The 12,487-nt window shown below is 37.1% G+C and overlaps 1 protein-coding gene across 11 annotated transcripts in view; it reads left to right on the top strand.

Annotated features, from left to right (window-relative positions):
- CENPQ (centromere protein Q) overlaps positions 1 to 12,487 on the top strand; it is a 94,155-nt gene that overhangs the window by 16,268 nt on the left and 65,400 nt on the right. For 2 of the 11 annotated variants that reach the window (XM_073810632.1, XM_033864115.2), the window contains exon 9: positions 1,656 to 1,717. The exons of 8 other annotated variants lie outside the window; for them this stretch is intronic. In XM_073810632.1, coding sequence (XP_073666733.1) covers positions 1,656 to 1,717 — 62 coding nt within the window. Of the gene's footprint in view, positions 1 to 1,655; positions 1,718 to 9,281; positions 9,306 to 12,487 lie in introns of those variants that run through there. One more of the 11 variants, XM_073810636.1, reaches the window with a different exon arrangement.

Below are 12,487 nucleotides of genomic sequence, written 5' to 3'. Positions count from 1 at the left end.
AAGATAGAATATCAAATAAAATGTAGAGAAAATAAATTATTCAATAAATGGTCTTGAGAAAGCTAGCGAACCAACCGCACTGGGGATGGCGGTGGAGGGTGGTGGTAAATATTCCTACTTTATGACAGAATAGATTCAAAATAAATAAAATTAAATAGAAAAATAGAAACTGAATAGAATTTATGAATAAATAACTGATGTCAGTGTAGATAAAGCCCGACAGTCATACTTGTTTTGTAGTACTTCACTTTATTGCATTTCGCAGATGCTGTGTTTTTTACATGCTGAAGGTTTGTGGCCACCCTGTTTTGAGCAAGTCTATTGATGCCATTTTTCCAACACCATTATTTTTTAATTAAGGTATATACGTTTTTTAAGATATAATACTGTTGTACACTTAGTAGACTACAGTACAATGTACACGAAACTTTCATATTCACTGTGAAGCCAAAAAATTGTTGCAAGATTTGCTTTATTGTGGTGGTCTGGAACTGAACCTGCAGTATCTCTGAGGTATGCCTGTATTATGCATATAAACAGAGACAAAACCATAAAGAAAAAAAATTAATAGATCATTACATAAAACTGAACTTTTTAAAATAAAAATTAAAAAACCAAGCCAAAGACACAGCACAGACTGAAAAATATCTGTAGCATATATAAAACAAAAATAATATCTTTATTCATAAAGAGCTCTAAAATACCAGTAAAAAATAGATTAAATACCAATAGGAAAATGGACAATTCTCAGAAGAAAATACATAAATGGCCAGTAAGTACTTGAAAGATTTTCAACCTTAAAATAATCATGTAAATGCAAATTAAAACAGCAAAACTTTTTCACCTATCAGATTGGAAAAGATTGAAAAAGGCTGAAAGGGAAAGTCGCTGAACATACAGGAAAATGGGTCCCCAATAATGCTGCTGAAGGAAGGAGGGAAAATGTTGTAATTTGGGGGGGGGAAGGCAGCCTGTACAGATGTTACAGAAACACAGTTTACTGTCAGTCATTTAAAATTATTATTTTATATGGGTTCTACCATTCTCCAGCTTTCCGTTGGGCATATGTTTAACAAACAGGTTTTGCTTAAATATGAGACACCTGCCCAGCAACCTAAAATTAAGGGATTTACTTTCTTTCATTTGGACAGAATTTCTTGGCATTCTCTATTTACCAGAAATAAATGCAGGTGCACCTGTCAACATTAATATTTGAATCATTTAGGTTGGCTTAGTTTCCAAACAGAAGTATCCTAAATCCTCTCAGGTTTCATTCATTGTCAAGAAATTCAGCTTTAAGGAAGAGAGAGGAAAGAAGGAAAGCAAAAGCAGAGAGAAATTCAAATTTCCCATTTGTGCTTTATTCTGTCCTAAGTGACTGATACATTTTTCTGTTCTAACTAGTTTTCTCATTAAGAGTTGCTACCCTTGAATGTATTTCTCCCCACTTGACCACCACACAACCACTTTCTCTTGCCTTAGGTGTTTGTCTCCTTATTAAAGTGACAGCTGTTTGTAGCAACCATATCCAAAGACTGGTTATACTTGTTAAAATTGGACAAAGAGGAAGATGAAGGAGGGACGTTTTCCAAATACAATAAAACTACCATAGAGTACTTTTTTTACATAGACTTTATTCCTTTTTTAACTAACAGAAACAAATGTGCCTTAGCCAGTTTTACCCATTTCCACCCCCAAGGAGGTCCTTAAAATTAAGGTAAGTTTTCAAATGGAATGACAGTGCTGTATAACAAAAATAACAATGGTTAAAATGGCTGATATTTATTGATATGTGCTATATGCCAGGCACTATTCTAAGCCCATTACATGTACACATGCATTTATACCAATGTTTAATCCTAATAACAACCCTATGGGGATTAAACTTCATAGCAAATCACTGTTATTCCCATCCTGCATAATCAGAGACAAAGGAAGCTAAGTAACTTTGTTTTAAGATCACTCAAATAGTAAGTGGTGATAGAGCTAGGAAGTAAAAAAGGTCAGGCTGTTTGTCCTTTAGAGTTTTAGAGTTTCCCACAGTCTGTTTACTGTCCTGTCCCTGAGATGTTGTTTTAAATTTTCCTCGATCCCCAGTGAGGCTTTTTAAAATCAGATTTATTTCTGCATAGGAAGTTAGACAGTTTGTCTGTTTCTTTTTAATAAATTTTTAAATTTTTTATTTATTTTTGGCTGTGTTGGGTCTTCGTTGCTGCATGCGGGCTTTCTCTAGTTGCAGCGAGCAGGTCTACTCTTTGTTGTGCATGGGCTTCTCATTGTGGTGGCTTCTCTTGTTGTGGAGCACGGGCTCTAGGCACAGGGGCTTCAGTAGTTGCAGCACGCGGGCTGCAGTAGTTGTGGCACATGGGCTCAGTAGTTGTGGCTCGCGGGCTCTAGAGCGCAGGCTCAGTAGCTGTGGTGCACGGGCTTAGTTACTCCGCGGCATGTGGGATCTTCCCGGACCAGGGCTCGAACCCGCATTGGGAGGCGGATTCTTATTAACTGCACCACCATGGAAGTCCCACAGTTTGTCTTTAACACCTACATCATTACCCAAATTTGGACACCTTATTTTGGATATCTGCCCTTCACATACAAGGTCATAGTCTCCACTGTCACTCCTGAAACACATGTGTTAGTGTTTTTATTTGCAGTGACATTTCTGCCTGAGGCTTCTTTGACTTTGTTTTGAAGTTTATTTTCAAGAATTAAATGAAAAAGCCTATTGAGCCCATTATTGCTTGTATTTATTTATTCTTTCCCCCTGCTTAGTTGTTAGATGAGTGACCCAGTGCCAGAGCCCACAGAATGCCTGGAATGTGAGCTAACACTGCAGAACCACTAATAGAAAGAAAACACAAAAGTGTTCTTTATAAAGAAGGACATAGTGAGAATGACGTTACCAGGCTCTTAAGTGGGGATGGTCTTAGGACACTGATAATTTCAAGAGTGGAAGCAAATTCGGAAGCACAACCAGCCCCAGAGAGTTGCAACTAAGTAATCCATCTCAGTTCTCAGAAATTGCACCAATTTTTATCTTTTCTTTTTTTTTTCTTTTTTATCTTAATGTCATGGGTTTTTAAACCTTTTTCCAGACCTTTTAGGGAAAGGTCTGGAAGAGCTAGCATTTCTTGAGCATCTACGTATGCCTAGAATATTAAGAAATGTGTATTTCTTTTTCTGGTCATGGATGCATAAAGATAGAAATTCTATCCTAAAACGTTTATTTTTTACCAAGGAAACGATTAGGGGCCCAAGAATCTGGCCTTGTTTAAGGCCCTCAGAGAGGGTGTCAGCAGTTTCAGGAGTTAATAAGATCAAGTCTGAGATCTGTTTTACAGAAAAATGAAATACTTGCCTCATCTATTCTGAGGACAATAACAAAGGGGCATAAAATTCGAAGGAAAGACTTAAATTTAATATAATGAGTGTTGTGTCCTATCCGAAATGAAACCCTAAAAGATGTTTATAAGTGGTGAGTGACAGATTCTAATTTATTGAAAATATTCTGGTATTTACAAGGCACTATCTCGAGGATGATTTCTCAGTTTGAGTCGGTATAAAGAGAAGTAGTTGTTTGTGGTCCCGTGATACCGAGTTCGTATTTCTTCTCATGTCATTTTCTTCGAGAATGAGTTCTTCCGCACGACTAACCTACCTGTGTTGCTGATGCTTATCTACTCAACCGGACTTGGTCTTGGGGCGGCAATGAACGGTGTCATTGGTACATTGCCAACCTCATCTCCTGCTTCCCGAGTGTGTGTCCATGATGACAAGGGGAACCCCGTGTCTTGGTCTGTCACAGACCAGTTTGCTACCATGTGCCATGGCTAAACCCTGCCAGAGCATCGCAGGAAAGGTTACAGCCAGCTGGTGGCCCTCACGCTGGCCAGGAAGTTGCAAAGCCAGGGATTCCCCTCTCAGGGCAACGTCCTGGATGACAGCGTGTTCTCCATCAGCCTCCTAAACAGCATTCAAGCTGAGTTCTTGCCTGGTCGATTCTATAGGCTTATTCTCACCCCTGCAGCTTTCTCTGGGCATGTTCACCCCTAGCCCATTAGAACTCCAGGAATTTTCTTCCTTTTTCTGAACATACACATGCTCCTAGCTGTCAATGAGGGGAAAAATTAATACTAGAATCAGGAGAACCTTAAATTTTTGAAAAGGACCAGAAGACAAGCAGGGTTAGGCTGGGAATGCCTAACTCTCCCTGTCTCAAGTTTCTAAAGTAATGACTATAGGGGTCAGAGACAGCTATGGGTAAAAACAGGATAATTATCTTCCTTTGCGATCCACTGTAGGAAGAAGGTTCTAAAGTCAGAGGGTCTTCGCAAAGGAGCAGAAATGACTGCATGAGAACAAGTGATTTAACACGGGAGCATGTGGCTACTGCTTCCTTATTGCTGCTTGGGCTTCTGCTCGGTGTTCTCATTACCATGTCAGTTCCCTACGACCCAAAATAATGCTCCCCTGTGCCTGCCACTGCTGTTTCCCCAAACACTCTTCCTACTACCTGTGACTCAAGTTCTCTGTAGAATATTCTGCTTTTTTCCCTTTAATTACTGTCTCTCCACTTCTGCCTAGGACTCTAGCATATAGTTCTTCCCTGGAAATGTTTGAATGCAGTGGTTCTCACCTTTTAGTGCCCTTCAGAATCACCCGGAGGGCAGGTTGCAACACAGATGGCTGAGCCTCTCCCCACAGCCTCGGATTCAGTAAGTCCGAGGTCAGGCCTGAGAATTTGTACTGCTAACAAGCTTCCATTTCTCAGTTGCCTTGGATGGAGGAATGAAGATATGGGCATTTTAAAAGCTAGAAACAAACAAACAACAAAAATAAATAAATCAATAAAAAAAAATTTTAAAAAGCTCGAAACAGATGATGTCGGCATAGGACTGGACATTGCCTATCACCTATTCCAGCCCCCTTGTTTATAATCTGCTTTCTCATGGGAAACTAAGATGCATATGTAGGTGTGAATCTGGATATGCAAATGCACATGTAAACATACATACACATATATTTACATTTATTTCATGTTTCTGTATGCATATGTACATACTCAGAGAATTTTGATAAGACAAACTTTAATTCTCTCATTACATATGAAGATTTGCGGGCCAAAGAAAATAAATGACTTATTTGAGATCATATAGATAATCAGTGCTAGAGGCGGAGCCAGAACAGTGTTACTTTGATTTCAACCTTTTTTTTCCCTAAGCCAAGTATCTTTTTCATAAAGGAAATTTAAATGATTAAATTGATTAAATGATTATAATCAATACTCTTATTAGTCTTTTATCCTTATCAGAATTTTTGTTTTAATTTGGATTCCAATTGATTGTGTATGCATATCTTTCAAGGAAAATAAAGGAAGAGATAAACATCACAGGCTATGTTCTTCTATCTGCAATAAAAGCAGACACAAACACAATGGTTGGATTTATCTAGTCTGGATAAAGTTGACTTAGCCATATGGAAAATATTGGTTTCTTACCCCATGGAGGTCACAAACATCCCGACTACAAAGATTAGAGGAAATCTAAATTTTAGGTGTTTATTCTTAGAAAAGTAAACAAACTGGCTGAAGGAGAGCTTTGTTTTGATAAAAAAATATGATTCCTTGGGAGTGACAGTATGCTTAGGTCACCATGAGCCAGTTGTTACCTAGAGACTTATCGTTGGTGCCAGAGGGAAGAGGTCTCAGTAACTGGGGTCCATAAATCTCTCCGGAGAATGTGGTCTAGTTTCTGCCCCAGGGATTCTCATTATCTTTAGCATTGATAACTGAGGGTTACTCCCAGCTGGTACATAGCATCATTATTATAGCCCTGTGCCTTATTGTCTTGCTAATAATAATGTGCCTACTGTTTACTTAACATTTAACTACATGCTGATAATTGTGCCAAATTTTATATATACTTCTGTGTATGTGTGTGTGTGTGTGTGTGTGTGTGTGTGTGTGTGTGAGATTTATCTTATTGTGGGAATTCTGGCTGGGGGGTGGGTTATGACTCATCAAAGGTTATGCAGATTTTAAGTCGTGATCAGAACCTGAGTTTGTCAGATTCTGAAGCCTGTACTTTGAATTATTATGCTAATTGGCCTCTCAGGCAGCTAGGAACTCTCTGAGGACTCAGTACAGGCAACATGCTCAACTCTGCAGAGATGTGTACTTGGCTCTGGGTGGATGCGGACTGGGTTTTGCAATTGTCTGCGTATTTAGTGAGCATGAATGTTCACTCTGCCTAAGACTCACTGAGGGGAAATACAGAGGAAGAATGGAGATTTCAGTCTGCTCAAACTTTGGGAGCAGGACAAGGCAGGGCAGTTTCGGAGGACATTGAGACATCCTCTAGAATAGAATCTCATTTAATAACACAAGTTTTGTTTCTACTCATTTTGCATTTTTCATGACGAATTTTTGTTTGGTGATTTGAATTTTGAGAAAAAAACATGAAAGAACTCTAAATTAAATTTCTTTAAGTTGTCTGTGATAATACCTAAAGTTTTATATCCATTTTCCCTAATCTCAGTAAACACTAGGAGCAGAGAAAAAATAAAACTGAACGTAAAACACAGCCGATGGAATAGCACAGCACCTACAACAAAGGTGATTTCTCCCTTCTAACCTGGGACGTTAGCATTAAAATTATTTTAGTTGGGGAAAATAAAAATAGTAAAAAAAAAAAAAAATGCAGATGGAGGGATTGTTGTGTCAGTATAGGTAACATTAACAGCCTAATCCTCTTTCCCCAAGTTTCCATTCACCCATGTTTCTCAATCTCTGATAGAAATCTTGGCTCCAGCTATTAAAACCCAGTTGCGGACAGCCCTTTGCTTTTTCTGATCTTACTGTACCTGAGCAATGAGGTGAAAGAGAGAAAGAAGCCACTCCCAGCCTCTCCCCTTTTCTTTACCCACTCCAGCCTCAGCAGTGCTGGTGGCATGTGTGTTCCAGCCCTGTTCCAATTTTGTTCACTTCTTTTTAAAATTATTTATTTATTATTTTTATTTATTTATTTGGCTGCGTCAGGTCTTCGTTGAGGCACAAGGGATCTTTGTTGAGGAGTGTGGGTTTTCTCTCTCTAGTTGTGGTGCGTGGGCTCTGTAGTTTGCAGGCATGTGGGCTTTCGCTGAGGGGCAACGGGGCTTAGTTGCCCCATGGCATGTGGGATCTTAGTTCCCTGACCAGGGATCAAACCTAAGTCCCCTGCATTGTAAGGCAGATTGTTTACCACTGGACCACCAGGGAAGTCCCTGTTCACTTCTTGAGTGAACTTTATTTTCTTGAGTGAACTTTTGTTCACTCCCCCTTATTCTGGCTCTTGTGATTTTAAAAGTTACAAACAAAAATAGCTAACATCTGGGTATTCTTCTTCCTAATTGATGTGTGGCTTTCTCTCCCTCTAACAGATCTATGTGTTTCCAAGGCAAAATATACTCTAGGTTTTAAACACTGTTAAAAGACATTGCTTATAATCCAGTAAGACTGCCAGACTTTAGTTAGTACCCTGCAGTTACTGCAGTGAACACGAGATGTAACATTTTAGTTCTAGATTATTTCCCAAAGAGAGCACTTGATATATTTCTAGTTGTCCCATTAGAATTTTTGCTTTTTTTTTTTGGCTGTGCTGTGCAGCTATGGTATCTTAGTTCCTGGACCAAGGATTGAACCCAGGCCCCAGCACTGAAAGTGCCGAGTTCTAACCACTGGACCATGAGGGAAGTCTCTCTGCTGCATTTTTGACTATTTCCTTTCATCAGATTCCTGAGACTAAGAACATGGAAAATAAATATGCAAAAATAACAATACAAATTTCAGGAAAAGAAAATAGGTTAAAAGGGGAGATTAACCCCACAAACATTAAAACATGCTATAAAACCTATATAAAGTGTAGTAATGGTACATGATTGTGCAGAACAAAGGGGAAAAAAAGGTCCAGAAATAACAAGTACACAGGAAAGTTTAAAATAAGATCAAAGTGGCATCTCAAGTCGTTGGGATAAAGGTGGAATTTTAAATAAGTGGCAGTGAGACAAATGGATAGCAATCTGAAAACAAGTAAAATTAAATTAAACTCATATTTCATATCTCTACAAGAATAAACTCCAAATTGATCCAAGATATAAATAAATAAATAAAGCCTTTAAAAAGAAAAGAAGTCATACAAATACTAGAAGAAAACATTGGTTGGTTCCTTTATAATGTGGGTATAAGGAAAGGCTTTCCAAATTCAGAAGTAATAAATTAAGTTTGATAAATAAAATACATATGTATGTGTGCATGTGTGTGATTTCTCAGTGGCAAAAGATCTGGCATCAAAATATAAATTACACACTAGGAGAAACTATTTGCAATTTATATCACAAATAGAGAACTATTTTCCATAAAATATAAAGAACGCTTAACACTGAGAGGAGAAAAAAAATTTACTCAAATCCAATAGAAAAATGGGCAAGAGACATGGTTAGTTCACAGAAAAACAAATAAAATGACCCTTAAACATATGAAAAGATGCTTAACTTCACTTAAAAAAAAAATATGATTAAACTGTCATGCAATACTTTTAAAAAATATTGAGAACCCAAGTTTGAAGCTGTAGAAAATAGGCATACTCATATACGGTAGTGGGAGTAGGAAAGTTACAACTCCAGTGAGGGGAATTCAGTACCGTCTAATAAAATACATACGCATTTATACAAGCAATTCAACTTCCAGAAATTTACCCTGAGGATTCCTCCACAAATATAAAACCAATGTTTGCACTGGGTTATTCACTCCAATATTATTTGTAATATCAAACTTTTAGAAACAACCTAAATTTCCATCCTTCAAAGTCCAGGTGAATGAATTACGACACATCTACACAGTGAAGCACTTATAGCAACAAGGAAGTTCTCTGTGATGTAATTTGAGGTAATTTCCATGATACGTTTTTAAGTGGGAAAAAAAGCTACATGTACAAGAGTATGTAAGAAAGAATGAGAAAATTAGTGTATATCAAATAGATCTCTGCTAACTTTTCTTTTGCAAACAGAAACACAGGAAGATTAAACGAGAAACTATTTTTTAAGTGACCTATAAGTAGTGGAGTTAGGGATGGGAATAAGACTTCCCCGAATATATATCCCTTTTATATTGTTTTGACTTTTGAACAATGTAGGAACCTGGGATTAAAAATAACATCTATTCTTTGGCTCTGTTGACTGAAAAGGGCTACAAGTAACAACACTCAATGATCATCCCTGATAGTCAGATCTTCATAAATACCTTTCAGGGAAAATAGAACTCTTGGAGAAAAGGCTGAAGAACAGGAAAAGGAAAGAAGAAAAGGAAAGAACACCTTGAGCAAGAAAGTAAGGAAATGCTCGAGACTAAATGTGGTCATGTTGGGAATTCCCTGGCGGTCCAGTGCTTAGGACTCCACGCTTTCACTGCCAAGGACCCGGGTTCAGTTTAAAAAAAAAAAAAATTGGTCATGTCAAAAGAAAACAGAACTGGTACAACGAACTTCCTACTTGGCAAATTTGATACCATATATAACAGCATCGAAAATAACAATAATGTAATGGATTATAACACATGAATTTTTTTTAAAAATCCTTGAATCTACAATGATATGAAAATGAGGTGGTCTGGCAAACAAAAACTCTTCTTTACAGAAGAATACCTACTAAGGAATGTAGAAGGAATGGCAAATTAGAAAGTTGACATTTTGCAATCTCCAATTTAAGAATTAACTCAAGCAAGGATTATTATTAAATAATATTAAATAAAATTTATTTAATATTATTACTACTTACAAATTGTAAAGGGTAAAATGGACCTGTATAATGGAGATGACCGGTGGTCACCATCTTTACCAAGTGGTCAAACTTAGCATGAGCCGCAGTGGAAGAACCCAACATTGTGTGCCTTCTGATACAATGCAGTGAGAAGTGCAATATATCACCACATAGATTTCTGGCCAAGACTGCGTAACCTGAATCTAATCAGGGAAGATTAGAGGGAAGAATCAGAATAATCAGAATCAGAATAATCCAAATTGTGGATGGAACATTCTATCAGATAATTGGCCTGAACTCTTCAAAAAAGTTAATATCAGGGATGGGAAGAAAAGATGTGAGTGCTTCATTCTAAATTTTAGGAGACTAAGAAACTTAATCACCTGCGACTCATGAACCTTTATTGAATTCTGGGTCAGAGGAACAAACTCTAAAACACACATTTTGTAGACCATTGGGAAAAATTTATTATGATACTATCGAATTAATGTAAATTTTCGTAAGTACGATATTGGTAATGTGGTGGCATTTATTTTGTTAAGATGCATGCTGAAGTATTTAGCAGTAAAGTATGATATGTGTAACTTAATTTCAAATAATTCCTAGTAATGTCTATATAGTGTGTGTGTGTGTGTAAAGACAGAGAGGGATCAAATATGATAAAATATCAGTGAATCCAGGTGAACAACAGCTGTTCATTACACTCTTCTTTTAACTACTTTTACGTTTGAATCAAAATAAAACTAATGGTAGAAAGTGGCAGATTTTTACAGGCAGCTTAACCTATGTATAAATGACAAACACAGGTCACCACAAATTTAATGTAAAATATTGTATTTAAAGTATTATTTTATTCTCAGTTTTCCTTGACTCAAGAGTTCTTCTTTCTCTTTTCATTGGAAACTCCATGACTAATAATTACTGATAAATGTTGAATTTGTGATGTTTGACTCTGCTCAAAAACCTTAGACCCAGAGACATAGGAGACAATTTAGGTGAGCAATAGATGATGGAAACCTGAGAGGCAAAGAATGCAGAAGTAGAAACAGAGAGGTCTTAAAGGAGGAAAGAAAGAAGAAGCAGAGCTCCAAAGAAAAACACTGAAAAATAAACACAGTAGAAATAGAAAATTATTTCAACAATGGTATCAGGCACTGGTCTAGGTACTGGAGATACAACAGTGATAGTTACATTGCGGTGAACAAAAGTTTTAAAAATCCCTGCCTTCATTTATTCTAGAGGAAATGGCATCTACTATGTGGCAGGCACTGTTCTAGAGGCTTTACACATATTAAATCATTTGTTCCCAACAACAACCCTATGGGATTGGTACTATTCTTACCCCCAGTTTTCAGATGGGTAAACTAAGGTAAGAAAAAGGTTAAGTAGGACGCCTAAAGTCGTTCAGCTAATATATGGCAAAGGTAGATATTAAATCCAGGGAGTTTGGCTCCATCACTCACGCTATCAAATTCTGCACTATATCACAATAGAAAGGAAGGAAGGAACTGCATAAAAGACCAGAAAAAAAAAAAAGGAGGAGAAAGTGCAGAGAAGAGGTAAAAGAGACACAAAGCATGGTCAGAGGAAAGGAGGAAAGGGTACCTATCAGGAGTATTAAACTGAAGGAGGGCTAAATTCCATGCCTTTCTTAATGAATTTATGGCTTTGAAAATAACATAAGATTGTCCTCAGTAAAAGAGTTGAGAAAGAAGGGGGAGTAGAGATAAGCAGTGGGGTTACTAAATGATCAGTTTAATCTACTACAACATTCTGTCCAAGCCTTGCCCTGGAGGGATGAATTATGAAGTATGAATAAGAGATAACAAGGGATTATTACTAACAGTTTCTTTGAGTTCCTAGACATTCCAGGTCAACTCGTTTGCAGACTTGCTAAATGAGAGACTCAGTATTTTCCAGCCACTCTTTTCTTGTTGATAAAACATAGCAAATTATAACAGCTAGATATTTGGGGAATGAAATCTCTCTAGATGTAAAATATCACTGAGGATTTCTACAGCTGTTATACCCCATATCTGATCACATGCACATTGGTTAATAAAATAACGTAATGGGAAGAAAAATTGCCTTGCCCCATTAAAAACATTTTATTATAAACTAATCAAGATTGGGTATATTAAGATCATGACCTTTAGTTTACTAACCTGAGTGATTATTTTATATGAAGTATTTCATAAGTATTAATTCACCCATATTGAGTCAAAGATTGAATTATCTCTGGAATAGTACTACGGGCTGCTGTTGAACAAGTCAAATTTTGTTTATGCTGAAGATGAGTGTAGGGTAAAGAACATTCGTTCTTTATTATCATAAAATGCCAACTCAATTACTAATGACAGAATTTCCTGTTTAATAAGTTGTTTATTCATAGTCAATGAGAGAGCCTGGTCTTAAATCCTAATCTCTGACAGGAGAGGAGGATGATGAATATACTTTAAAATGTGGATAATGCAGGCAGCTGACAATGAATTATAGTTTAAAAATCCCCTTTATGCAGCTACTATTCAGAGTGCTACATGCATCATCTCTTGCAGCTAACTGGCACACCTAGCATTCTTTGTCCTTTCAAAGTACCTGGCCGACATCTTTTAAGGGTCGCCAACTCTCTGTGGAGTGAAAAGGCAATGTGCTTAAATGTTTCATTCAAAAAATATCATACATATATACCACGTTAGTC

The sequence above is a fragment of the Tursiops truncatus genome, chromosome 10, assembly GCF_011762595.2.
Source record: "Tursiops truncatus isolate mTurTru1 chromosome 10, mTurTru1.mat.Y, whole genome shotgun sequence".
Classification (NCBI taxonomy): domain Eukaryota; kingdom Metazoa; phylum Chordata; class Mammalia; order Artiodactyla; family Delphinidae; genus Tursiops; species Tursiops truncatus.
The sequence above is the reverse complement of the archived record's forward strand: the minus strand, read 5'-3'. Positions and strand labels throughout refer to the sequence as shown.